Consider the following 23,919-nt stretch of genomic DNA (forward strand, 5'->3'; position numbering starts at 1 on the left):
CAATTCCAGCTATCCATGAATAGCCATCTGTGTAACTGCACTGGTATGAGCCCCTAGTTCGATAGGGCAAGCCAGGCAGTGATTTTTCACCATTAGAGATTACTGCGATTAAAACCAGGGTATGCTGCTGCTGCAGTGCAAATCACAGCTTTCCATTTCTATACTAGACTGGGGTTGCACAAGTGTTGCTACATCGGTGGCCAGAATTCCTAATGCAGAAAAGGTCTAAGATTTAAAACAAACAAACAAAAATCAGAAACACCTAAAAAGGCAGGGGCAGGAATTTATTTATGAATCATAAAAAACAAAGGAGGGCACAAGCCAGACTCTTTAAAAATCCTTTGTAGCTCACCTGTAAATCTTTCTGCATTTAAGAAACTGAAAGAGAGATTCCCTCTCATGAGGGTTTATTCCAAGGGTGTGGAATAAATTTACAGAGTGAAAAATTAGTGGAGCCCATTACTCTCTAGGATTCCTGCCTCCCCAATCCTTAGTTATTTTTCATATCTGTAACATTATGTGGATTTTTCCCTCAACAATAAATAGGAAATGATTGTATTCGTTCATGCAGCTCTTGGGCTTGAAGCCATTAGATGCCACTTAGTGCTATTCTCTTATCCAGCCTTCACGTCGTATGTTTTTAGTCTAATTATACTCTGAATATTTATGACTGAATAGGCAAGGAAATCAGTATTTATTTTGCATAGAGTATTAGTGAAAAAACATCCCCCATGAAATTTCTTGAGAACAAGTTTGTTCCCAAAAAAACACCTATGTAATCTTTTCATAAACTTGGAGAGTATAAGTAGTCATGTTACACATTAGATAATGTTGGCTTTAATTCAGTCCAGGCCAACAAATAGTTTTCAGTTAAACCATCTATATTTTGTGTTCCGGTTAGTTATTCTGAAAGGGAACAGATAATTACTGTTCTACTTAAATACTTACCAAGTTAAATTTCCCATTTATGAACCCTGCTGTTCTCATGAAAAGACTTGGTGTAGTAAATCGACTGTTATACATTCTCACTGGGTAGCACAGCTAACTGTAAAGCTGGCTTCAAAGATTTACCACTTCCCATACTTACTTGAGCCATCCATGCATTAGTGAGAACATTTTAGACTGGTAGCTCTTATTACCTCTTTTACAGCTACAGTAGGGGTTGTCAGTATTTCCATTGTGAACTTATCTTTGTGCACTGTAATACATAGGAACCATGACATGAGAACCTGAACTCTGAATTTTCTTGCTATTTTAAATTTGTCAACTGTGATTCTGTTAACGGGGGGTTTGTACTTAATGAATCATCATATATAATTTCTGACACAACCCCCCTCAATGAGCCACTGTGTATCCAGCTTCCCCCCCCCCCCCCGAATCCTCACTGAGCTGCCTGCACCCAGATTGCCCCCCCACAAAACCCTCTCACTCCACACCTGGATTCTCGCACACTACGCCCCTCCATACTTGGATCCTGCTGAGCTGAGTCTGCCTGCCCACACCTGTTGTACCTGGCATGGAGGGGCAGGGCCCTGGGGTGTTTCCAGGGCAGGCCCTGCCCTTGCGCTTTCTTAGGGTTGGGTGCAGCCTCACTGCGGAGTCCGTGCCCTGGGGTGGGGTGTGTGGGGGGGTGTTGTATGGTGGTCTTCCATCTTCATGCAACCAGTGGCTTGTGCTTCCCCACTGCCATGCTGGAGCCTCCACATTTATTTATCAACAAAATTTGCAGAATTTTAAAATATTGTGTGCAGAATTTTTATTTGCTTAGCGCAGAATTCCCTCAGGAGTAATGTGGCTGTAAAAACATAATCATGTGTAAATGATATTTTTCATGTCAGTTTTCTTCTAGGACTGCAAGTTTCACAGTTCATGCAATCCTAGGATATTGCAGTGTGTGTGGTCCAATCAAATATCACTTATTCTTTAATTTTAAAATAGCTGGCTGATCTGAAAATATTACTTACATTACAAAACATTTTTTATTGAAACTTTCCCTTTCTCTAGAAAAACTTCAGTGATAAGCAACGTCAAAGGATATGGAAGTCAGTGGAAAAACGTTATTTAAAATCTGCGTGAAGACTTTTAAACAGTCATAGTGAGCCTGACCATAACACCATTAGCTCCCTAACTAAAGTGCTCCATTTGGAACTGATCAGGGTGTTGTGGTTGAACACCAGTTTGAATTGACTGTACTTTGATGTGAGAGTGAGTCAGATAACATATGAATTCAGCTGGTCAAGACATGGGCTAAATTAATCTTTACCAAAAATAACAAAAGGATTTATGTCTTCCTGGGAAGAATTCAGATTTTGCTTATAACCAAAAATGGGTGACAGCAATCCTTACTTGGGAAAACATCAATCTGCTTCTTGGGTTAAACTTTCCACTGCCAACAGCAGGTTGGAGTCAGCAGAATGCCCAGCCCTCTGGAACGTGTCTCTCCAGCAATCCACCAGAGTCTGAGTTTAATGAGCTTCAGAAACAGTGCATGATTAGCTCTTCGATCAAGCCTTTGAAAAATTTTAGTTAGGGCATTGGGGATTTGTGTGTGTGTGTGTGACTGAGCTACGGGTTTCATTGCTAGCCTTTTAATCTGAAAGCTTTGTGTGTCACTGTTTTACAATTGTTCTTATGGGTGTAAGGCACCTGCATGCTTGGCTGTAGGCATCCAAGTAAATGTCTGAATTAAAAAAGTAAAAGCAGTGTAGTGATGTTGAAGAGGAAGACAGGACTTGTAATCATTTCTGTTCCAGCATCTCTCAAGATTTTCTCCTATAATCTGCCTTTCTCTTTTGGGAGCCCTGGTGGTGTTTTTTAAAGCAGGTCGACTTCTCTAGCACAGGTGTAAACTGTCATAGTTTGAACAAATGAGTTCTTGAAAATCTGCACTCATCATTCCTTCACTTGTGCACTTAGGTGTTAGAGCCTTAAAGTGTGTGTGTGTCACACATGTGAAGGCCAAGGTTTTATGTGAACCTTAGAAAGGGATAATTCTACAAAAACAAGGAGAAATTATGCAAAATCTAAAACATGTAATCCAGTTAGTCACAATATACTAGGCCGGGGTGGCCAAACTTTTTGGCCTGAGGGCCGCATCAGGTTTCGTAAATTGTATGGAGGGCCGGTTGGGGGGGCTGTGCCTCCTCAAACAGCCAGACGTGGCCGGGCCCCCGCCCCCATCCCCCTCCTGCTTCTCGCCCCCTGATGGCCCCCTCCCAGACTCCTGCCCCATCCAACCTCCCCTGTTCCCTGATGGCCCCCCACTCCGGGACCCCTGCCCCATCCACACACCCCTGCTCCCTGTCCCCTGACCGCCCCTGGAACCCCTCCCCCTGACTGCCCCCCATCGCCCCATCCAACCCCCCTCCTTCCTGACTGCCCCCTGGGATCCCTGCACCCATTCAACCCCCCCATTCCCCGCCTCTGACCGCCCCAACCCATATCCACAACCCTGACCACCACCCCGAACTCCCCTACCCTCTCAACCCTCCCTGCCCTCTTACCAGGCTGCCTGGAGCACCGGGTCAGGCCGCGGCTCTGCAGCTGTGCTGCCCAGAGCATTGCACCGGCGGCGTGGTGTGGCTTGCTGAGGTTGCGGGGGAGAGGGAACAGCAGAGGAGGGGCCGGGGGCTAGCCTCCCGGGCCAGGCAGGAGGGTCCCGCGGGCCATAGTTTGCCCGCCTCTGTACTAGGCTAACAGTGGGGTAGATGAGATGTTTTTTAAAAATTGCTTTCCTCCTTAGGGCCCTGCCTGGAATCACTATATGATTGAACCTTACAGGAAATTGTAAACTCTGATGTTAGTTATCGTGAATAATGACTAGTTTCTTTTGTTACACTGAGATTACATTTTCCTCTCTTGTGATTTGTGAAAGGATAGAACCTATGTTAAATTAGAATCCTACAGACTGGGATTTCTTGTTAATTCAAAATGTGGCAGTCGAATTTCAAGGAATGCATTTGTTAATATGAGTACTTCTGTTGTAACCTATTTAAACACACAAGTTTTCCACCTTTCAGATACTTAAGCCCTGCTGCTAATGTGACCATTCTCCATATCTGCTTCTCATTTTTTAGAAAATGTGAGAGACTAATTGACTTGCTTTAGGTGGCAAATTCTTCACATTACACTACTAACAATAGGTGTTTTTCTACATTGTAGCACAAATGTGCATATTGTTGTGGACAGCAACTAAAGTAGTTTAAATGTTCTGTTTTTCATATGATTTATGTTTGTTTTTCTAGCTCTTGAGTCATAGTGAAAATATGTTCCTTATGCTAAGTGCAGATTAAAGGGTACATATTAGGCTATAAAGTTGGTTTTTGATGATGCAGCCTACTTTTCTCTTTCACAATGAGTAATTTTTCATCAAAATACAGTCTTCAGATTTGGCAAGCTCCCAAATTGCAAAGCCAACGGAGTCATTTTCTTACACTGTTTTTTGTCCTGAGAGGTGAAGTTGGTTTCTTATCTGTTGCAGTAATATTTAAGATACATGACACAACATAAAAGTGGTTGTCCTTTGCTTGACATAGTAACCCAAGTTTGCTCTTAAAATTAACAAAAGAAGAGTTTGTAAATTTGTTTAAAATGGACTGTTGCATAAGCATAACACTTTAAAAAAGAATGGTACTTCGTGCACCACTGTGTGGATTATGAAGGCTAATTTAGATTTACAGATGGCTGACTAAAAAGCTCCTCCACCAAATTGTTACTTGTAAAATATACTGAAAAATGTATAACTGTTTTAGAATAGAATAGTAATGCTCTTGATGGCTCTTAACTCAATTTGAAACACTATTCACTTAGTGGAGGAAAATGGAATGTTCCAGAGTTACATCAGCTTTATTTATTTATTTTTTCCAGGTCACTCCAAGATCTGAGACCCCCATAAACAGTGTCAGTAACAGTTTGGAAAATGCACTACATACGTCAGCACATTCCATTGAGGAGTCGTTACCCAAGAGGTCTTCAGGAAAACACTCCAAAGGTGGGTCCCAACTTGCTTTGCATAATTCACATTGTATATCTCTAATTGCTTTAAGGAAGTATTTTATAATCCTGACCCAAGATTGTAACTGTGTTCTTTGCTAACTTGTTGAATTTAGCAAGGATAGCACACTGAAAGTAGAATGGTCATTGGAGAAAGTTGTCTTAGTCTTCCAATAAATAGTTACATTTATATAGTGAGAGACATTCTGCTGGGCAGTTAGCAAGAATGTTGCTTACAACTTAACCCCCTTTTAACTCTTTTGACAAATGATGTCTTCGCGAAAACTAAATGTCTCCTGATTTGTTTAAGTAGTTGGTAGTCCATATATCTTGTGTCTTTGTATAAGTAGTTAATTGATATATTTTAGTATAAAAATGTTTGCTACGGTCAGTGTTGCTGTTCTTAGAGACAAGACAACGGGTAGAAGAACAGCTATGTTTTGGTGTTCTGTTTTGGTTTTCAAGAGGACATTCCTGTGTGTGCAGTAAGGAGGGGTGGAGAGTAGGAGAATCAGTCGACCCTTGGACCCTCCTTCCCCCAGCCATACAACCCCTATTGTTCTGGTCGTTTGCTAACTCTGAAAACTGAATGTTCATCCAAAATCACTAGGAGTTTAATTTAATGCTGCATTGCCAATAGGTAATAATAAATGTACAGACCTTTCAGTGTCCAACATCTGTGTGTAAGTATACCTTTCATGTTGATATCGGTTATTTAAAAAAATGTTTGAGGAATGTTGGTGGTGGATGGGGAGCTAGCAGAGATTGTGCTCACACTTTGACCTTTGTACTTGTAGCAAACTGATACGTCGCCATGGGTATAGTCAGCCTCATGGGAGGTTGGTATAGGAAGGAACAGTTCTAGTCATTTAATGGTACATTCAATGGGGGCACAAGCAAAATAATAGGTTTCCTGAAATTGAGTTGTGGAGAGCAACGTCCCTTTCCACTCCCATCCCTTTGGCTTATGCTTAGAAATACTCGATCTCCTTTACTTTAGATCAGCAACACCCAGAATCTGAGTTCACTATTTTTTTTTATTGCAGGCAGATAGGGTGACCAGATGAGAGGAAGAAAATTTCGGGACACCGGGGGGGCAAAAAAAAAAAAAAAAAAAACTGCCGGCGGAGCGAAATATCGGGACAAACAGCTAAAATCGGGACATCTAGTCACCCTACAGGCAGAGAAATATGTGGCCCATGGTTATGTTGGGGAATATTTTGAGCTCTGAGCTAGTTGTAATGGGGTTTAACGACTTTATACAGAGACTAAGAGAGTGAAGAAGCAGTATTGGACCAAGAGGTTCTCACCCCTCAGCAGCTGTGGAGCATGCTTCAAATGGAGGATCTGCTCAAAGGGGAATTCTGACAGTCAGGCAGAGAGTGGCGATGTGGGGATGAATAGGAATGAAGGAGAGGCTGTCCGAAGGTAGGAAGACAGTTTTCAGCTTCTGGGGACAGAGCTATCCACAGGAGAAGGATCTGGATTGTGCGTAAAACCACAACCAAGAGGGTAAGGGCCTGACCCTTTCTCCATCCCCACTCCCTACTGAGATAGAATAACTGAACACTGGGAGGAGAGCTAGGGAATACTTATTTGACCATGTGAGCTGCTGAGACTGGGAACTCCCCACTGGAGTGGGGAGGGGACTGAAGAGAGAGCAGGGAGTTATCAAGCAGCACGGGGGGAGTCTAGTTAGGTGCATTAGAAAGAGACAACTGAGGCACTTAACGCCACTCCCCTGGGGCCCTTAGCGGAGACTGGTGGAGATGGAGGTCCTGGGTCCCACCTACTGGCTGCCGCCAGGAGAACTCTGGGGCACTGGGAATGACTGAATGAAGCTTGACCGCTAGCCTTGCTGACTGCTATGCAAGCCCATCCCAGGATACTGGGGTTGGAAGGACTATGGAGTTATGGCCGACCTGCTGGCTTCCAAGTAAAACCTGCCGCTCTAGTTTTATATTTATGTAGAACAACTTTTGTTAACTGCCTTTGTAGGATCTGTATAGAAGAAATAATGCCGATTAAATTACACAAATTGATTAGTGCTAATATTTTGTCTTTAAATTTAGAATAGGCTTCAAATGTAATAACAAATCTAAGAAGTTATGGACTGAGTGATAAGTTCAAATAAAGAGCTGAAATCTAGTCATTTTGCTGGGGGCAATTTTGTGTAGTGGTTAGAGCAGTGGCCTGTAAATCTGGTCTCCTGGGTTCTGTCATTTGCTGTGTAACCTTGGGTAAATCTCTCTCAACCTCTTTCTGCTTCAATTTCCCCATCTGTAAAATGGATATAGTAATACCACTTTGAAATCCTTGATGAAAGGTGCTTTTACAAGTGCAGCATTATTTATTTGCTATAGAAGCAGAGGAGCCAAAACAGATTGGAAGTAATTGAAGATCCTAAGCAAAACTTCTTGGCTTGTCTCCACTGGAAACTCCTATTTTGTGATTTACCCAACAATAATCTCAATAGCTATATGTAGCAGTAAGTTTACAGCCAAATAATGCTGTAAGTAGCTATTTCTTCAGCTGTAAAAAATGCAACTCTCAGCAGAAACCTTCCAAGGTTTGTGACTTCCATTTGACAAAAATAGGACAGGGTTTGGCATTGAATTTTCATTCTTGGACCATGATTATTGTTCTAGCATCAGAAAATGTGCCAAGACTAGTCATGGTATAGACTGAAATTAATTACATTTTCCTCTTACACATTGTTTAATTTTTAATCTATGAATTTTAGAATAGGATAACCAGTTTGTTTGCAGGGATGTTGTTTAATGTGTATGTTGCAAAATGCTTAGGGATCAAAAGAAATCATGGAACAAAATACACTTATTTGAGTAACTAGTATTCTAGTTTCTGGTTAACCAGCAACAAAGACTATTTCTAACCCCTCTTCCACGTATGACAGTCTGTCCTGTGGAATGTTGGCCCTCTCCTGGCAGGTTGGAGTCAGATCTGAGATTGACAGCCAGCCTGGGGCCAGGACTGCCCCTCCGTGGAAAAAGTCCCTGATCTCTCTGCCTCCACTCCTGGGTGGACAGTTGACCAGGGGTCTCTCCATTGTAGCAGAGGCTTTCAGGGATAGAACAACCCCAAAATTTTGAATTTCACTCCATTGGAGACTCCAGAAACAAGGTGTAAATATTTTTTTTTAATTCTGTGGTTTTTGGCCAGGAGTTTCTAGCCAGCCTTTCCTCATATCCCTTCTCTGAAGGGATTGCTGCTGGGGCAGATTACAAATGCTCTAGGTTGCAAATGCCCTAGTTCCTCCTCTCTAGTCAGGAGCACTAAGCCACACTGCCCCAGCTGCAGAGAGGAGCTTGTGCCTGAAACAGAGAGCAACCCAGAGGTGAAGGAGAGGGCCAGGTCTCCCTGAAACACTCCAGACACCCTTGGCAGGCAGGAGGGCTAGGTCCTTACCAAGCCAGGGAATTTGGCCATGGATACAATTTGAAAATGATTTGCATCCTGACTTGCAGAAATGTTAGTAAACCATACACTCTGTGGTTGTACTTGTTTTTAGCAGGATTTTCTGGGTCCTGGGAATATTGACAGTGGTTGTTAATTAACCCCCTATCCTTCATCCTTAGTATCCAGCTTTCAGTGCACTCGGAGGTAGAAATATTGCATACTCCTAGCTGGTGAAGGAGGCAAGAAAAACAGTGGGCTATACTGTTATGCCTGCTGAATACTTCTTGGCGATGACCTAGCTTCAGTAATTCTAGTTTGTATAAATAGTGTAGTTAGTGTATTTGCAGTATTTTATATTGTCCTGGTTGGTTGGTTTGGTGGGTTTTTTTTTTTCATTTGTTTGTTTGCTTGGTCATCTGTGTGTCACAAGATGGTTAGCTGGAAATATTTATATGTGAGAGATAACATATATAGCTTAACTTAGGCAAATAACCAGGTGAAGAAGACTAACATATATGTTACAGTTAGAACATCTAAACATCTACTTTAGATGTTCTAAAGTAGTTGTCCCATCTGTGTAAAATATATCCTTGCTTTAAATAACACATTTCTTGTGCAGAATAAATGTTAGTCCTTAGAGATTTATAAACCTTGCCTTTTTTCTTCATGCTAAGGTCCATAAATCTCTTACAATGAGGACTATGCCCTGTTTGCAACTTGGGGATAGAACCAGACCCCACAATCACTGGCAACAGGGGAATGTCCTGTCTCTGTCCCTTGAAGTTCACTCCACTTATTTTTCCTGCTCTCACAGTGGCATGCAGTCTCAGCCAGCCTTTTTTGCTGTAGGGGTTTTCTGAGGGAAATTCTAAACTTTATTTCAAATTTGTAGACTAACAGTTTGGTTCAATAATGTATCTCTCCAATTCCCAGCCATATTCCAGGGCTGCATTTAGTTTTGGGAGAGATTGTCCTTTCAGCTTTGTTTCCTCCTCTGAGGTGTAGCTCACAGAGGAGGTCTGCTATTGCAAGACCATTTCTCCATCCGGGACCAGGTAGGTTTAAAATGAATACTTTGTTGAAGTGATTATTGGTCTCATGCACCCCAAAAGGGAAGTTGACCAATAGAACTTTTTCTACTAGGTAGTGCAAAGTCTATAGTTTAGTTACCGTGTTAAACCAGTGAAACATAGCCTTGAATACCTCCTAGGAGGGTTTTATTGTGGGTATATAAATGTCACAGCAAAAAGATCAAGTCTCTGTGCTAAGTACATTTCTATACAGTTTCCAACATTAAAACCTCATTTTGTTCCTCACAGGAGTGTGGTGTGTAACCCCCTGCAGTTACACTTCCTATCCATTGGAGTAAGCCTCCTGATGGCTACTATCTCCAATCAGATAATTTGGTTTTATTTGAAGTTGAGAACTTTCTCTAATTAGACCTGGTATTGTACTTTTTTACGCAAACAGGTATTCTTTGCAACTTTTGTAGCATTAATTCCCTAAATAAATCCAAGAAATATTCCTCCTTTGGCTAAGCATCAGAGCATCTTTAGGAGCACTGACAGTTTCAAGGCAGAGTTGGCATGCCATCTGTATTAGGATTTGCTAGATATTCACATGGCCATCAATACTTAAATTCACCAAGTTCTGCATATTGGTCATTCAATCTTAGCCAACATCATTTAACATGTGTGCTTGCACACCTCGCTCTGGATGCCTACATCTAAAGGATGATCCTACTTCCAACACCGGAGGCGCACTGCTATGAAAATCCCATCATAACAGATTTGTGAACCTTAGCACAAAAAAGAGGAGATGAATTTATCCATGCTTACCTGAAAATTTCCTTTCTCAAGTAATAAGTTCCACAGATCCGGTCCACTCTGGAAACAGTGGATATCAATTTTCATCTCTGTGCTGGATGATCCAGGTATTTGGGCTTGTTGTTGTGAAGTGGAATTTATCACACTCTTCAGTAGGAGGCATTGTAGTGCTTTTCCCTCAAAGTATATTTAACACAATCTGTAATTTAGGAAAGTAGATTTTAATGGTCCTAGCTGTGGAAGTTGTCTCAGCTGGATGGAATGTTAGGTGGTAGGCTATTTCCCTACTGCCAGTGACAGAAAGTTCTGTTTCTGCTCCCAAGCTGTAAGCAGGCCAATGTACCCGTTGTAGTGGATCTGTTGAGCTTATTACTAAAAAAAGGAAACTGTCAGGTAAGCACAAATAGACTTTCTTATTACACATTTGAATTTAGATTGCAGGGTGGAGGAGGGGGATAAAACATTGCTAGACCTCTGTCCTTCCTATCTTTTTCTATATTTATAAAACGTAGAGAGAGATTTCGTTTTCATTGTAGGAGAAATATGTTGCTTTCCACACTGATCCCAAAGAAAGCAACTGAATGCAAATGAAGCTTGGATTTTTTGTTGCATGCACGTTGCGTCTTAAGTGCCTCATTGTACTTCCCTTTAAACAGCCTTAAGGTTTTTTTCCACAGTTGTCAGTTTATTTCTTTTACTACTATAAATGAAAAAGTGCCAGTGCTTGAATGGTTGATTCCAGTCTCAAAGGTGACATACTTCATGCTTGTAATTCAGTTTGCCTTCAGGGCATAGACTTTCAACATCAGTGCATCTGTGAAGGATTGGCCCTTTTGGTTTGTTAATTGTGTTTTGGAACATGACATTTGATTGACTAATGTGAAGTCTTTGAGGACTCTAGTCTTTAGAATTCTCACCATCCACAAAAGTCTTAGTTAAGTACTATGAAAGTTGTATGCAATGTTGTTGTAGCTGTATTGGGCCCAGGATATTGGAGAGACCGATAATATCTTTTATTGGACCAACTTCTATTGGTGAGAGAGACAAGCTTTCAAGCTTACACAGAGCTCTTCTTCAGACCAACCTTGTTTCTCTACTATGAAAGTTAATTTTTCTTCAAATACTTGCTTTTTATTATACTTTCTCTGTGTAGGCTGAGTTTAAAATTACTTCCTATACATATTAGTTTACATTAGGAGCAGGAAATAAACCTCCTTTAGAATCATAGATATGTAGGGCTGGAAGGGACCTTGAGAGGTCATCAGGTCCAGCCCCCTGTCCAGAGGCAAGACGAAGTAAACCTAGATCATCCTGGATAGGGTTCTGTCCAGCTTGTTCTTAAAAACCTCCAATGATCAGGATTCCACAACCTCCCTTGTGGAAGCCTATTCCAGAGCCTAACTGTCCTTATCATTAGAAAACTTTTCCAGATCTCTAACCTACATTTCCCTGGTTTAAGATTAAGTCCATTATGTCTTGTTCTACTTTGTTCTTTGTGTCCACTGAATCAGTACCCTTCCTCTTGATAACAACCCTTAACATATTTGAAAACTGTTATCAAGACTAAACATGCCCAGTTTTTTTAACCTTTCCTTATAGGTCAGGGTTTCTAAACCTTTTATCTTTTTTTCTTGCTCTCCTCTGGACTCTTTCCAGTTTGTCCACATCTTTGCTTAGGTATGGTGCCCAGAATTGTACGCAGTACTCCAGCCGAAGCCTCACCAGTGCTGAGTAGTGCAGGACAATTACCTCCCAGGTTTTACATATGACACTGCTGTTAATATACCCTGGAATTGTATGCATTTACGAAAAAGGCTAATCACATTATAGACTCATGTTCAATTTGTGATCCACTATAGCCTCCAGACCTTTTTTAGCAGTACAACCACCTAGCCAGTTATTCCCCATTTTGTAGTCGTGCATTTGGTTTTTCCTTCCTAAGAGTAGTACTTTGCACTTATCTTTACTGAATTTCATTTTATTGATTTCTGATTGATTCTCTAATTTGTCAAGGTTGTTTTGAATTCTGATCCTGTCCTCCAAAGTGTTTGCAACCCTGCCCAGTTTGGTGTCATCTGCAAATTTTATAAGCATACTCTCCACTCCAGTATCCAAGTCATTAATGAAAATATCAAACAGCACTGGATCCCGGATTGACACCCCCTCAGTTTGACAGCAAATTATTGATAATTACTCTTTGAATATAATCTTTCAACTAGTTGTGCACCTACCTTATAGTAATTTCACCTTGACCACATTTCCCTAGTTTGCTTATGAGAATATCATGTCGGACTGTGTCAAAAGCCTTACTAAAGTCAATATATATCAAGTCTACTGCTTCCCCCCCCTCCCCCCACCCTGTAAGCCAGTAACCCTGTCAACAAAAGAAATTGGTATGGTTTATTTTTTGACACCTCCATGCTGGCTATCTCCTTATAACCCTGTTATCTTCTAGGTGCTTACAAATTGCTTATTTAATAATTTGTTTCAGTATCTTTCCATTTAGGCTGACTGGTATATAATTCCCTGGATCCTCTTTGTTCCTGTTTTTAAAGATCAGTATTATATTTGCCCTTCTCTAGTCCTCAGCCATCCTCCATGAATTCTGAGATAATTGCTAACAATTCAAGATTGTTTGAGCTAGTTCTTAAGTACCTAGGATGAATTTCATCCGGCCATGCCAATTTGAATACATCTAACTTATTTAAATATTTTTTAACCTATTCTTTCCCTGTTTTGGCTTGCATTCCTTCCCCCTTCATGTTAATATTACTCGTGTTGAGTAGTGAGTCTCCATTAACCATTTTAGTGAAGACTGAAGCAAAATAGGCATTAAACACCTCAGCCATCTTGATGTCATTAATTCTTCTTCCCTGTTAAGTGGAGGACCTACACTTTCCTTCAACTTTCTCTTGCGCCTAATGTATTTGAAGAACCTCTTCTTATGGCCTTTTATGTCCATTTTCTGCATAGATGACTCGTGCCTCCTGATGCTGGGAGAGCACAGTCTAAAGGGGAGTACACATGACTGCCCTCATGTGTCTCTTCTGCCCAGCGATCCCCCTGCCCTGCGCCTAGCCCGGGCCCACTGCGCTCTCCCTGCCCAACCATAGTTACCTATGGCTGAGCAAGCCAGTTACGGGCCAGGAGGGAGAGGGGACTCTGGCTCGCTCGGCCCCTGTGCCCAGCAGCCCGCCACCACCTCACCAGCCTGGCTTTCGAGCGGCGGGCATGAGAAATGGTTGGTCAAGTCTCCTCCACTCCCTGCCCGGGCCCGGCTGCTAGGGACAGGAGCCAAATGTGCTGGGGGGGCAGGCACAGTGGGAGGACTCCCTTCCCCACTGGCAGGCTAAGCAGAAATCTGGGGGGGCACTTCACCCTGCATGTCCATGTTTATACTTTTTGTAGGGTTCCTGTTTGATTTTCAGATTATTAAAGATCTCCTGATATAGCCATATTGGCCTCTTACTATTCTTCCTATCTTTCCTTCACATTCTGTGTTCTGTTTTCAGGTAAGAAGTGAGTACATTTGAATGTGTTCTTCTTTTTTTCTTTTTTCCAAAGTCAGCTTTGCAACAAAATCTGGATATAACTTACAAATTCTGGGCCTTTTATTAATGGATTGAATCTGGAATTCTGCAATCACCATCAATCCAGATTCATGGATTAGATGTCCCTTCAGTCACTGCCATAAGCAATTACTAAAGGCTCTTGGCATAATTTGATCTATTACTACTTTTCTGCAGGTCACCCTAAATTTCAGTTATCTAAACTCTTCAGCGTTTTTTAACCACAGGACAGTTATTCAAATTTACTTTTTAAATGTAATGGATATTTTTTTTTTTTTTTTTACAAAAACAGCTAGAGTGACAGCCCTTAACACTAAAGTTCTGTATTTTTAGAAGAGTCACAGCACAGATAGTGGAGATGTAGGTTTCCTCACTGTTTCAGTCCTGGCTGGGAAGGACCATCTGCTAAAGGTGTAATTGGTGGTACAATCTCCATGTCCGTTCAATCCTTTTGTCACTGCCAATGAGGGGCTAACTCAGATGGCTTTATATTATGGATGCTTATCTGCAGTGAACTATGTCCTGGTTATTTATAGCGTGGACTGCACCATAATAGGATCTAAGTCTAGAGAACTCAGCTGGGACCACCAACTCATTTCTGATAGGTTATCAAATTGTAATATCTAGGCCAGTTCAGATGTAATTGAAAGTTTTGAATGGGTGAGGTGCAAGGTTCCCTGTCCTCTTGTTAATTCCACAAACAATTAAGTCTCCGCCCTGATTCTTTGAATTCATTTAGAGGCGCTTTTGTACATGTCCAACATAGACAAAAATAGTAAAAATGTTACGTGTCACACATACATCATTTCATGTTTATTACCAGCAGTCACAAAGATGCAAAAAACTGTGGATGATCAAATGACAAAGCCCATATAGCATGTAGATTTTTGCTACAGAGTGCTTATGCAAGTCATTTGTTCCTTTAAATGAGAGAGATTGACAGGGGAACATTTTCTGTTTAAGCTGTTATGTGATTCAGTTTGTAAATCTGGATACCTGTATTGTGGATATCTGCATTTCTACATTCCTATTAAAAATCAAATATAAGTGGGAAAGCAGAGCATTTTAATATGTTCTTCGCTTCAACTATAAAAGCATTAGTTAATGCACACTAGTACAAGACCTTTTGTGTTAGAGGCCAAGTGAAAGAGCTACTTAAGACAACACAGTGAATCTTATTACAAGAAATAGTATAATTTCTATATGATAGATTTGGATTTCTTATGACAACAAAAAATACACCTGGCTGTATAGAATGTGTAAAAAAACCACCAACAACAAAAAACTTGTCTTGAGTAAGAGAGGTGGTATTAGTTTGTTGATGCATAGTCTTCATCTTTGCACGGAATTCCAGCTTATGTATTTTAACAGTATTCATAGTACCCATCACCAAACGCTGTACAAGAGCAATAACAATACAGCTGGGACCGGTGGCTGAGGGAAAGCCACCTGCTTTTCCAAAAAGGAAAAGTAATCCAGAAAGGAAGAGCCTTTTGACATCTATTGGAATTCCATGAATAGAACAAATTAGTAGCTAGCCCATAGGATGCAGTGAGTGCTGATTATTCAGAGTTATAAATATTCTACTCTTATGTCTCAATTCCAGAAAGAATATTTGTGTAAGAACTGATTACATTTAAATGAAAACATCTCAGTTCATCATTTGGTAAACAATGTAGTAATTCCTAGAATTTTGTCTCTTTCATCAGAGAAGTTATTAATGACCCCCACATGTTAATGCTCAAAACAAAGTGTTTCAGCTCTTAGGTGGATAACACATGGAGGTCGCTAGGGGGCTCATCGAAATGACAGTGCCCAAGTCCCTGGTCTCGAGGCCTCCACTACCTCATGGCCCGGTACCATCAAGAGGCAAACCGGCAATGTTCGGGCCATCTGCCCCCAGACCAGCATCAACCATCAGCCGCCCTCCTCAGAACCCCACACAAAATCTCGACCCAGGCCTGCCCCTGGCGGAGGCTGCACCTGGTGCCCAGGAGGAACAGGACCCTGCAGACCAGGAAGCTGTCACGGATCCGGCCCTGACGGTCATGACGTCCTCCTCATCCCCTGACAAGGCAGTAGCAGGTGCATCCGTATCTGGCCCACCACCCATGGGCTTACAGGGTCCTGCAGGAACTCCTCTGTTGGGTGGCCCTGAACATGAACCTCCAGGTTGAGGAGGTAGTAGAGGAAGAGGATCCCATGGTGGACGTTCTGACATCAGAAGGGCCCTCTAGGGTGGCCCTGCCCATTATAAAGACCATCCAGTCGAACGCCAAGACTCTTTGGCAAATGGCTGCTTCCATTCCCCCTACGGCCAAGGGGGCCGAAAGAAAGTACTTTGTTCCCACTAAAGGGTATGAATACCTCTTCACCCACCCCCCTCCATGCTCCCTGGTGGTGGAGGTGGTGAACGAGAAAGAGAGGCAAGGTCAGCAGAGGCCCGCTCCCAAATAAAGAGACGTGAAACGCCTGGATCTATTTGGGAGAAAGAGTCCCCCCATAGAACAAACCTCCCTTCGGATCGCTAATCAGCTCAAGATCCTTAGCAGATACAGTTACAGCTTGTGGTCTGCAGTTCAGAAGTTTAAAGAGCTTCTCCCATCCGAATCATGCACAAAACTGGGGGCCATTGCCAAGGAGGGCAGACTAGTGGCCCGGACTTCTCTCCAGGGTTCCCTTGATACCACGGACGCGGCAGCGTGTACTTTGGGATCCGGTATCGCCATGAGATGCAACGCCTGGCTCCAATCTTCGGGTCTTCTGCCGGAGGTGCAGCAGATGATCCAGGACCTCCCATTTGATGGTCAGGGCCTGTTTGCTGAACAAACCAACTCCAGACTGCATAGCCTGAAAGATTCACGTAATACCATTAAGTCTCTCGGCATGCATACCCCGGTGACACAAAGAAAGCCCTTCAAACCCCAGCCCACCCAGCAGCAGTCCTTCCCCGCTAGACCCAGGCAGGACTTCTCCTGCAGGAGGAGCAGATATACCCGCCGTAGACCTTCCTGCCCTCTTCCGGAACAGGGCCAAGGGCAGTCCAAGACCCCTCCGGGCCCTAAGTGCCCCTTCTGAAGATGCGATCGAGGACGGATTACCAGCCCACATCCCAGCCAGCTATCCTCCCCTTTCTGAACCGTCTATCCCACTTCTACCGTGCCTGGTCCCTTATTACTTCAGACCATGAGTACTCCGCACAGTAGAAGTGGGCTATTCTGTCCACTTCTGCTCCTTCCCGCCCTCCCAACCCCCTTGCCCATCCCTCTTCAGGGACCCCTCTCACGAGCAACTCCTCATCCAGGAGGTCCAGTCCCTCCTTGCTCTAGGAGCTGTGGAGGAGGTGCCCCAGGAGCTAAGAGGCAAGGGTTTCTACTCACGCTACTTCCTCGTCCCCAAGGCAAAAGGGGGCCTGCAGCTCTGTCCTGGTGCTCTGGGCGGCGCGGCTGTAGCATCGCCAGCCACCGGTGCTCCAGGCAGCATGGTAAGGGGACAGGGAGCAGGGGGGATTGGATAGAGGGCAGGGGAGTTTGGGGTGATGGTCAGGGGGCAGGGGTGTGGATAGCGGTCAGGGCGGTCAGAGGGTGGGGAACAGGGGAGTTGAATGGGGGCAGGTGTCCCAGGGGGCAATCAGGAAGGAGAGGGGGGGTTGGATGGGGGGGGCAGTCAGGGGCAGGGGTTCCGAGGGTGGTCAGAGAGAAGGGATGGTTGGATGGGGCAGGGGTCCCGGGGGGGGGGGCAGTCAGGAATGAGAGGAGGTGTTAGATGGGGCAGCGGGTGGCAGTCAGGGGCGGGGGGTCCAGGGGCAGGGAGGGGTGGATGGGGTTCCAGGGGGGCCATCAGGGGACAGGGAACAGGGGAGTTTGGATGGGGCAGGAGTCCCAGGGGGGCTGTCGGGGCGAGAAGCAGGGGGGGGTCGGATAGGGGGCAGGGGCCGTGCCTCCATACAATTTCGGAAACCCGATGTGGCCCTCAGGCCAAAAAGTTTGCCCGCCCCTGCTTTACAGGATACACAATAGTACTCACCCACCTATTTGATACCAGATCTGAGCCTGTTTTAAAGTAACTAATCTACTGACTTCGTCACCAAATAATTTCTAATTCATGGTCTTTTAGACAGCATTAGTAGAAACTTGGTACACCTCTACCTCGATATAACGCTGTCCTCGGGAGCCAAAAAATCTTACCGCGTTATAGGTGAAACCGCGTTATATTGAATTTGGTTTGATCTGCCGGAGTGCACAGCTCCCCTCCCCCCCGGAGCACTGCTTTACCGTGTTATATCCGAATTCATGTTATATCGGGTCGCGTTATATCGAGGTAGAGGTGTAATTTTATTAGATCTAGGTACTTACTGAAGCAAAATTGTTCAGGAGATCAGGGTTGTAATCTGTAAACTATTTTATATGTATGCACCCTTTATTTTGGTATTATTCTATTTCCATATTTTTGATGCACTATGTTTCCATTATTTTCTTTCTCTGTTATTAAAGTGGAACATTAGCATTGGTGTAGCTAAGAATGAGACCAGCTTACTGTTTTAACAACTGGTTTTTTTCTTCTTCTAAGTGCTGTAAAATACACATGCTTACTTTTATTAACTCTGGGTTTGGCAAGAGTTAGTGGTTGAAATTTGAGTTGGTTACTGAACTACAGTTCCCCCTTTAAAAAAAAAATCATGTGACAGCATTTTTTATTTTTTTTTTGGTGCGCACACATGGGCTCAGACTATTGTTTTGATCATACCCAAACGGATATTACCGCCTCAGGATTGATCTCAGTTAGTTTGTGCCATCCACTGCCTTTTGGGGAAACAATATTACCCACCCCCCAAAAAGAAAGTTAGGGTAAGAACTCAACAGTGTGGTTGAGCCAAGTTGATGGACCCAGAGAAAGTAACTTGCACATGTGCAGCATGAATTGGGACTCTGTCGCAAGGTGGAATGACATCAGAATAACTGTGCGCGTCCAGGTGGCATGCTGTGGCCTTTGAACCCAAGCAGCACCCATGTACTATGAGTTGAGTCCAGCTGTTGGTAGTTCTGAGAATGTGTGTTGTGCACATGGGCTGCTTTGTCTGCATTGTGCAGGGGCTCCTTATGGAAGATTTGCCCTGATAGCATAGCTTCTGGTTCTGAGTTAACATCTTTGGGTACTGTATACTGGGTACTGTATACTTCTGTAGAATTACCTGTGTGTTCACTCCCTTGTGTACAGTTTTATCATGTTACATAAAACAGATTAGAAAACTCTCTGTAGCTGACAAGCAACTTTATTCTACTTCCAGTATATTGGAAATCAAAATGAGTGAAATTCCACTGTTAATTTGTGGGTGGGAAGCAGTAGGAGGCATAAATTGGCATGTAATAATGCTACATCTTGTTGTGAGATGTATTAGGGAATAAGTCATTGTTTCCATTGGATGCACTCATGACTGAAAATGTAATTTCAGGAGATAAGTGTGTTCAGAATAACACTGGAAGTAATGTGGGTCATCATTGTATCTCATTTTAGGTTCTCTGAGCACCCTTAAGTATCCATTACTGCTTCATTCCTGATCTGTTTATGGCTGCCAAATAAATAGGATTATTTTCAATCTTTTATAGATATTCAAGCTCTTAAAGGCAAAATTCTTATTATCACTGGGAGGGGTTGAAGAATTTACAAGAGTTTGAAAGTAGATGTGGAACTGCTTGGAGAGTTTGAGTGGTAGTTGGAAAGCTGAAGGGAATTCAGTGTTGTTGGGAATCAAGATTTGTGTGAGGAGGCGATAGAAATTCTTAGGGAAGCTAAGGAGGAGTTGGGACTTGTTTGGTGGTAGCAGGAAGAATTTCTATGTTTGGGAAAAGGAAGTAGGACAATTGGGACTCAGTGATGTTCCAACTTCTAATATTTATGAGTCGGGTGGGAATGGGCTGCTGATTAGAAAAAACTGATGACAGAGATGTGGTGTCTGTGACTATGTAATTAAGCCATACTCAACAAGAAAAAATACTATTTTAGTAATATCTAGTAAGATTCACATAGTATCATAACATCAACAACAACAAAAACAGTAACAATTCTGTCTCTGAAGTCAGTGATAGTTCAGCTGTCAGACACTGTTCCTTTGAGAGAAGGTAAAACAAGTTTTCAGAGCAGCATATGTCATAAGTGAACTAGTACATTGGATTTAAAAATAAGTATATACAAACTACCTTATCAGTTTCTGCTGAAAAAGGCAGTTTTGAGACTATCAACATTTAAAACCACTTCCATCTTAAGATTCTGAATTGTTAAATGACTATGTTGAAATACACCTCTACCCCGATATAACGCGACCCGATATAACACGAATTCGGCTATAACGCGGTAAAGCAGCGCTCCAGGGGGGCCGGGCTGTGTGCTCCGGCAGATCAAAGCAAGTTCGATATAACGCGGTTTCACCTATAATGCAGTAAGATTTTTTTGGCTCCCGAGGACAGCGTTCTATCGGGGTAGAGGTGTAATGGGTATGTCTACACTGCAGCTGGCAGTCCTCTCCCAGCTTGGTTAGGCAGACTCATGCTAGCTCAGTTTGAGCTAGTGCACCAGCAGTAGCAGTGTGGATTTTGCAACACCAGCCGAGGCTCAGGCTAGCCACCTGAATATGGACCCAAGGGGCTGGGTGGGCATGAGAGCCTGAGCTGCTTCTCGAACCGCAACATCCATGCGACTATTTTTAGTGTGCTAGCCCAAGCTAGCACGAGTCATTCTATCTTGGTTGGGAGGCATGCTGCCCACTGCAGCGTTGACACACCCGATAAGGCTGTCCATTTTCTTCAGTTGCTATGTCGCAAATGTAAAATGTGGTGGGTTTATATATTTATTTATATTAAATTACGTCCAGGTAATGAGGAGTCTCCTTATAGCAGTTCACTCACTATTTTGTGGATTAACAATTTGCTGATTTAAAAATGAACAGTACAGAAATTGTCATTTTCAGCTGTGTCTCGGGTGAACAAGGTTTACTTTAGAGAAATTGTCATGTGATAGTACGTTTCATTGTATGATTGTCAGAAATCTGTGGTATGATGAGCTATCCAGAACCTTCGTCTGTCATCTTATTTTGCTTCTGAGTATATTTTCCTTGGGCATTCTTGATATTGCCCTTTTCCTGCTCCCCTATCAATTTCTTACCATTCAGCCTCCCAGCCCACCCTGTCCCCACAAAAAACTGCGTTGCAGAAACCTTCCTTCTGGCAAGCAAAACTCAACAGGTCTTCTCCAGAGCTGCTTGACGCTGTTCATTTAGTCTGCCAGAGGGGAAGGGATTGGAAAGTGATACAAAGCACCAGTGGGAGCCGCGATTGGCCGAACCTGCGGACGCGGCAGGTAAACAAACCGGCCCGGACTGCCAGGGGCTTTTCCTGAACAAAAGGCGGCCTGACTTTGAGAAGCACTGTTCTAGACTGAGCACTGAGTCCCATTGGGTAGATAGAAAGATTAACCTAAATAATCTATACAGAACCCCCTGGAGCCCCATAAGATTGGGTCCCTAATCCATGAACTATTGGAACTCAATTTACAAAACTTTTCTTAAACATTACATGAATATATTCTCATTCTATAGAATTAGAATTTATAATCCTTATTCCATGATGAGATATCTTTGAGGTAGTTTTAATTAAGATACATTATATCTTTAGATAGGTTTGTTTTCTCAAAAAGCATTTTATCAAAAAAATCTGATTTTTTTTTTTTTTTTTTAAATCATTGATTTTTATCCACCCTGCTTTCTACCAAATAAAGGATAGTGTGGATGGAAGACTTGATCCTGAAAAGTGCTGAGCACCCTCAAGTCATCCGCACCCTCAATGATTTCAGGGCTCAAACATTATAATCAAAATCAGGCTCAACATGACTAATGAAAACTTTAGTAGTATTGTGTGTCTGTCATAGGCAAATTTCAATAGGCCTGGACAAAATACCTCGTCAAACATATGTCTATTGCACAATCACACATGCAAGTCTTAATGATTGTGACAGATACGGCAAACTATACTATCATACACGAACCCTTAATACTACACTTCTTGGCTTTTTCCCAGCTATTCAAAAACACAAGTGGCAAGACACAGTATGCAAGCATATTCCTCCCTAAAGTTATTCTTTCACTCTGTTATATCACAGACTGTCAAACAGCCACTGGCTATGAAATCTTGGAAGTATCAGTTACAGAATAATATATAGAGTTGCTCAGTCATATAAATCAACAGCCATTCCACCCACAGCTATTGGAAGCAGTGACATGAGTTTCTGATTGTTGCAAAGCACTTAAGAAAAGTCAGTTTTAATTCAAAATTACTGTCATCAGCCAGAATCTTCATTCTGTCTTTAGTTTTTTTTGAATGTTTAGACAACAGTTTAATGCAGTGGTTGCTACAGGCAGAGTCATGGCATTGGTCACTATATTACTTCTAACTTAATAAAGAGGGGTAAAATGGACAACGGTTTTTCAAATTGATTATGTCCACAAAACTGAGTGGAACTTGCACTGATACCTAAATTTCTAGTGGGACTCATACTTACATGTGATGAAAACTACTGTATATAACCATGTCAGTCTTCTAATATGTCTTTTCCTACCCATTTTTATAAAAATAAAATCTATATGACAAATTTGGTGTAAAGTTGAAAAGTGTCATACAGGACTCATGTGTTACCAGTATTACTGCCAACTCCCATCACCTTTGGCTTTGCCTCTGGTTGTCTGCCTACTGCTGCCTGATAGTAACATCTCACAGGGACAAGATACTTTCTTTTGTCCTGACCCTTTACTGAAACTGTGTGGGGTGGGATCAAGAATCCAGAAGCTTTTTACCCTTCAGTACATGTCCTTAGAATTTATTACGTTCTTTTCCTGGGAAGGTCTGCATGAAATGACCCATACAACAGTAGTCTTAACAAATACAGGATTTATTAAAAATGGAGAAAACTGAATTAAAACAAAAGAAACTGTTTAACATGTCTAGATTTACACTTCTCATAAACTGAATCAGATGAGGCATTTTCAGCTTAGCTACAGAGGAAAAACAAGAGAAAGCAGTAGCTTACATCCCTTGAATGCAATTTCCTCCTCCCAACCATTTGGACACAGCAAGGGAGTAGCTATCAATGAAATGCTGACACTACCCAGAGTTATCTCTTATGAAGCTCCTGCAGCTGTGTCAGCTTGCAGGTCCAGATGTGGCTCCTTTGATCGAGGGCAGCTGAACCTATTTCCCCAGTTTTCTCCAGTTACCTATACAGACACTTATGTACACTATAAGGTTTAACTCATTGCTTTCTCTTAAGAGATGGTGCACTGAGGGTACAAAAACCCTTAAAAATGATTAATCATCATCTTTCAAAGGTTTAATGACCAAGGTTGGAGACCACACTTCGCAGACCAGCCTGCATGTCTCTTTCCCAGCCATTGTATATTGTTCTTTCAAATAGCAGATAGGATTTTCCTCAAAGCCAAACATTCCCTCCACCCCCCCCCCCATCCCTCTCATTTTCCATTGTTGTGAATTAGAGACAAGAAGTCCAGACCATCAATCACAACACACAATTTGGTTTTAGAAATACTTTTTTGTTTACAGTCAAGTAAATAGAAATTGGGGTGTTGCCTGAAGTAAGAGGGATTTTCATTGTGATATCCAGTATTGTCACCTCCAAGCATTCAAAATTCATGAGTCAGGCCCTGAAAAATAAGATTTAAAAAAAATAAAAATCTTTTGGTGCTTTTTTTAATCTATCTATCTTTGGTGTCATATTTAGGGTTCATATTTTCAAATTTTCTCTAAACATGAAGCTAGAAACTTTTCTTTTAAATGAAAGCTGATATTCTCACATCATCATGTGAACCCAGAAGCTGAGAGTGTAAGAAAAATACCAAATATCATGAGACTTGAGATAAAATTGCAAGACTTGGCAACACTGGAAATCACAAACTGTATATTATGGATTCAAATAGTGAAATAAGCAGCAGGAGGCGATGTAATATTTCCAGTAATGAACACTGACATGACAGTGTTGGCCTGGTTTAAAAATGAGGAGGAGGGTGGCGGGGAAAGATAAGAACACTTCCTAAAAAGCTGTCTACTTTGCCA

At 42.4% G+C, this 23,919-nt stretch overlaps 1 protein-coding gene across 1 annotated transcript in view; it reads left to right on the top strand.

Annotated features, from left to right (window-relative positions):
* ZCCHC14 (zinc finger CCHC-type containing 14) overlaps nucleotides 1-23,919 on the top strand; it is an 81,047-nt gene that overhangs the window by 10,774 nt on the left and 46,354 nt on the right. The window contains exon 2 of the mRNA XM_065416886.1: nucleotides 4,867-4,990. Coding sequence (XP_065272958.1) covers nucleotides 4,867-4,990 — 124 coding nt within the window. The remainder of the gene's footprint in view (nucleotides 1-4,866; nucleotides 4,991-23,919) is intronic.

This window comes from Emys orbicularis, chromosome 14 (assembly GCF_028017835.1).
Source record: "Emys orbicularis isolate rEmyOrb1 chromosome 14, rEmyOrb1.hap1, whole genome shotgun sequence".
Taxonomy (NCBI): Eukaryota; Metazoa; Chordata; order Testudines; family Emydidae; genus Emys; species Emys orbicularis.